The 5,000-nt window shown below is 34.2% G+C and overlaps 1 protein-coding gene across 3 annotated transcripts in view; it reads left to right on the top strand.

The window, feature by feature from the left end:
• Positions 1–5,000, top strand: part of LOC137615345 (inactive phospholipase C-like protein 1) — a 1,261,629-nt gene that overhangs the window by 39,407 nt on the left and 1,217,222 nt on the right. For all 3 annotated transcript variants that reach the window (XM_068345149.1, XM_068345147.1, XM_068345146.1), the window contains exon 2: positions 2,498–3,403. In XM_068345149.1, coding sequence (XP_068201250.1) covers positions 3,079–3,403 — 325 coding nt within the window. In that variant the 5' untranslated portion in view covers positions 2,498–3,078. The remainder of the gene's footprint in view (positions 1–2,497; positions 3,404–5,000) is intronic.

Genomic DNA, 5,000 nt, shown 5'->3' with positions numbered 1-5,000 from the left:
ATTTTCACAGCAGTTTATATTTTTAATCAGTCAAATACATTCTTAGTTAATAATCAACATCGTACACTATTTTCTATGACTACTCCTTGTCTAGTATGTATAGAGAATGTTTTCTCCTATGGTTTAGTTAGTCCAAGGGACTTTAACGTGCTTAGCTTAATCCTTTTAGAGCTATATGCTATGAAGGCTGAAAATATACCTGACAAGTAGAAATTTTAGGTTAAAATGAGTGCAAACCTATATTTAAGCCATTGCTGTATATCGCTGTATACATATAACTACAATAAGGTCCTGTATGAAAACATCGTGGCTAATAGCTGTTTTTAGGCAGCAAAAACTGCACATAACTGCATGTGTCAAGTTGAGTAATTTAAACTTTTTTTAGAATCTTATGAGAATCTATTTTCTTATGAAGTAAAGTGAACCACGCTTCATTCTTAGAGAAGGATTAGCTTAGAGAGGTTTCTCAAAACCAAACTGTCTTGTTAAGCTTCTGCATAGCTGCCAACACTTCACCTATATACTTTTACTTGATTTACACATGTAATGAATAGAGAATTTCAGGGATTTATTCCGAATTGAATTTCTGTAAGTTTTAGGTCGACAAGCATCATTATCTTTTATTCGTTCTGCACTTGGTAGGGATATTGTAAAGCGTATTTTCTTAACCTTTGTGTGACTTATAAAATGAAAGGTTTTTTAAATTGTACAACATAAAAGTGACATTCGATGCAAGGTAGGAAACGCCGTCTCAGATTATAGAAGTTTTCAAGATTATGGGAAAAAAAACATGCATCGAATGTCACTTTTATGTGTACACTTTTCAATAAACCTTTTCATTTTACCAACGGATGCGGTCTGAAAATAGATCACATTACCTTGCTGTGTAAGAAGGGAATCTAAAGTAAAACAGGAGAAAAATGGAAAGCAAGAAAAAAGAGATGGATCAGATATAATTAACTTTACACACTACGTTATTTGTTTATCCAATTAACTTATTTTCAGTTTTTGTTCTGGTTTTAGAAGAATATCACATTTTTTTTTTATTGGTGAGTTGGTATGTTTCAAGATTTCTTATATCATGGTTAATGAAAGTCCAACTAAGTTCTAATAATTTCTGTTGAAGCATATATCTTGAGCAGGTTGGCGGTACGCATATTTTGATAATACATAATTTTTATACTGTTGGGTCGATCAGGGGGAGCAAACTCGCACATGTATGTTAGCATTATATTATGTACCCATATTTAAGAAAATGTTTAGATTTTGCAACAGTAGTACAGATGATGAGATGAAAAGATAGATTTAAATTTCTAGTTTGCGTGAAAATATATTTTACCTTTTTCTTTGTAAATCGATGATGTGCTCCATTTAGGTGAAGAAGACCAAAGCTACTCTGACGCCAGCGTGTAACTTTTAAAAAAATATATCAATCCTCTCTAACCAATTAACTAGTACACTGCATTTGTTCAGTGGCTACTTTTTTCACATGATAAGAGTAGAAGAGACTTTAGCTATGGTAAGCAGCACTTCTAGGACACTCCAAAATCAAATCATTGCTCTCTAGTCTTTGATAGTGCCATGGTTTATAGGTCCATAGACTGGCCAGATAGTACTACATTTGGTTCATCTCTGGTTACGGCTCATTTTTCTTTTGCCTACACGTACGTCGAATAGTCTGGCCCTAGTGATACATTGTCCTCTTTCCTCGTGCAGTTGACAACACTTAATCGAATAATTCAGAGGCTACTTTTCACATGGTAGGGGTAGAAGAGACTTTAGCTATGGTAAGCAGCTCTTCCAGGACACTCCAAAATCTTGGATAGTGCCATAGTTATTAGGTCCATATTCTGGCCAGATAGTACTACATTGGGTTCATCTCTGGTTACGGCTCATTTTTCTTTTGCCTACACATACGTCGAATAGTCTGGCCTACTGATAACATTGCCCTCTTTCCTCGTGCAGTTGACAACACTTAATTGAATAATTCTTCCTCATTCAAGGGGTTAACTGCTGCACATTAATTGTTCAGTGGCTGCTTTCCTCTTGGCAAGGATAGAAGAAACTGGCTCTACTTGGAGAATGACATTCCAAAATTAAATAATTGTTCTCTAGACTTTGGTGATGTCATGGCTTCTGTACCTTGGTCTTCCACTGTCTTGGATGAGTTCTCTTGCTTAAGGGTATACTCAGGCCCACTATTCTATTTGTTTCCTTATTTTCTTTCCTAATTGGACTATTTTTCTTGTTAGATCCCCTGGTCTAATAGCAGCCTACTTTTCCAACTAGGGTTGTAACTTAGCTGGTAATAATAATAATAATAATGATAATAATAATAATAATAATAATAATAATAATAATAATAATAATAATAATAATAATAATAATAATAATAATAAAGAGTTTTAAAACTGCCACGGTCGCCCACCACCCCAAATGCGTTATCATATTGCCCAAACATTTGAAATGTAACAATAATTGTACTCTATATTTGCAGGATTAAAAAAAAAAAACCGTTATAATACTAAATATCAGAATTCTGGTTGCCTCATTATCAGTTGTCTCATTAAACTTCTACCTGAGTGATTAGAATAGCGATCTATCATTTTTTAAAGAAGTTAGTGAAATGACAGTGTAAGTTGGTAAATGGCCGAGTGATTAATTTGAAAATGGTTACATGGCCAATTTGTTGTCATGAAGTTCTGAGTGATGTTCTGTGCTGCGTCTTTTGTATCAAATAAAAGGAAAAATCCAAATGATGGAATAACCGCTTCTTTGCGTGAATTAAAAATAAATAAAATAGTTGAAAACAGACGATGATAAAGTGATGACGCGAATCTACGATGATGATGGCGATGGAGTGGCTGTTGCAAGTCAATAATAATCTTAGATTAAATTGAAACAAATTTTTTGGCATATTCTGTATTTTTTAAGGTTCGTGACGTCACGTTGTTTTAAATTTTCGAAAGGTGTTTATTATCCCAGTTCGAAAGCGAAGGCCATTCTCGTCTCTAGAAATCCCGGACGACCTTTTGGCCATTCTCGTTGCTTCGAGGTCCTTGACGTCCTTAGGCCACCATGGCCGACTCGGGCCACAATCTATCGCCTCCTTCTCCCTCTGTCGGTGGAGGGGGCGAGGGCGTGGAGGATTCCATGGACCGCCTCCATCAGCATCACCACCACAGCAGGAATGGGCGGGCCGTGTCTCCCAGCGATGAGATGCCGCCCAGATCCCCGAGTCCCAGGTACAGGAGGTACTCTGACTCCACGCCCACGCGTTCGCCATCGCCCATGCCGCCGTTGGATCCCCAGGAAGACATCGAACCGGGATGCGCCAGGAAGACCAAATCGGTCTCCTTCCATTCTCACACCAACTGGAAAAGCGACAGGAAGATTCAAAGTGGTGAGTTTTATCTTTTGATTGTGATATTTTTTTTTTTTAGTCCTTCCTTTCATTGTTTCAGCCATTATTATAACACATTCGTTCCGCGTGAAGAGCTGGAAGTTAGGCAGTTTAAAGAACTATTTAAATGGATTTATTTTTCCTTCTGAGAAAAAAAAAATGTAAAACTAACTAGTATTTCGTATACATGTCTTAAATCTTTCCATATAATTATAAACTTCTTGAATATAGTGCTGGTTTGTATTCTGCATTATCGAACTAAAGTTAAGCGAAATTCCTCAAAATAAAACTACCTTCAGTGAAAGATGCAGAATCCATAGGAATGTTTGGTGGAGATCTGGCAGTGGGAAATTTTCTTGAATTGTTAATTCTATTTTTTTTAACACAAAGGTATTTCCTATTATAAAGCATCTCGTCGAATGAATAATGTTCTGTATTCATTATTCGTCATTAAAAATAGCTCGCACTCTTTAAGCAAGTAAACGCAAATTGTTTGCTGAGCATCACACACGGAAGGATTATTCAGTGAATTTATTTATTTCATAGGAATCAGTATCAGTTTTAGAGCCTAACTATCGAAGACACACCACAGAACATTCCCAGAGCGTTTCGTTACGGACCTTTAGGATTCTCTCTCTCTCTCTCTCTCTCTCTCTCTCTCTCTCTCTCTCTCTCTCTCTCTCTCCTCTCTCTCTCTCTCTCTCTCAATGGTTTCTTTTCTGTCTGGTTTCATGCACAAGCTTACTTCGTATAAGATAGAATCTCGCGCACAAATAAAACCAACGCAGGAATAAATCTTATCCCTGGAAGGAAAATAGCCATATTTTCTTTCGATGTTACGAATAATCAATGGCAAGCGTATCCTGGAGCGCTTGCTATAAGACGTTGCTAGGTTATGTTGTTTGTAAATATTCACACACATACACACAAATACACACACACATATATATGTATGTATATATATATATATATATATATATATATATATATATATATATATATACATACATATATATATATACATAGATATATATATGTATATACTGTATATATATATACACATATATTATATATATTATGTACATTATATATATATGTATATATTATTATATTATATATATGTTATATATATATATATATTTATGTATATATATATATTATATATATGTATATATATTTATATATGTATATATATATTATATGTATTATATATATGTATATATTATATATATATATATATATATATATATATATACACACACACACATATAAACACACATACATACATATATCGCTTTAATGGAGGAAAATGGAAATATCAATTAAAGAGGTGGAGGGATAAAAGTACATATTTCTATATAATGATATACAATAATGATACCAGAAATGATCTTTGCCAATAAGAATAATGAAACATTTGAGCCGGTACCAAAAATAACAATAAAAGTAAAAAAAGCAGTTAAAGATATGAAAAGAGCCAAAGCAGCAGAAGGTGGCCTAACGATTGACTTAAGAATAGATGAGGAGATTTCATAATAGCAAAACTCTCTGAACTTTACCACAAAATGTCTGTTTTATCATTATATTAATCAGTATT

Source organism: Palaemon carinicauda, chromosome 21 (genome assembly GCF_036898095.1).
Source record: "Palaemon carinicauda isolate YSFRI2023 chromosome 21, ASM3689809v2, whole genome shotgun sequence".
Taxonomy (NCBI): Eukaryota; Metazoa; Arthropoda; class Malacostraca; order Decapoda; family Palaemonidae; genus Palaemon; species Palaemon carinicauda.
Note: the sequence above shows the minus strand (reverse complement) of the source record. Positions and strands in the feature narration are given on the sequence as shown.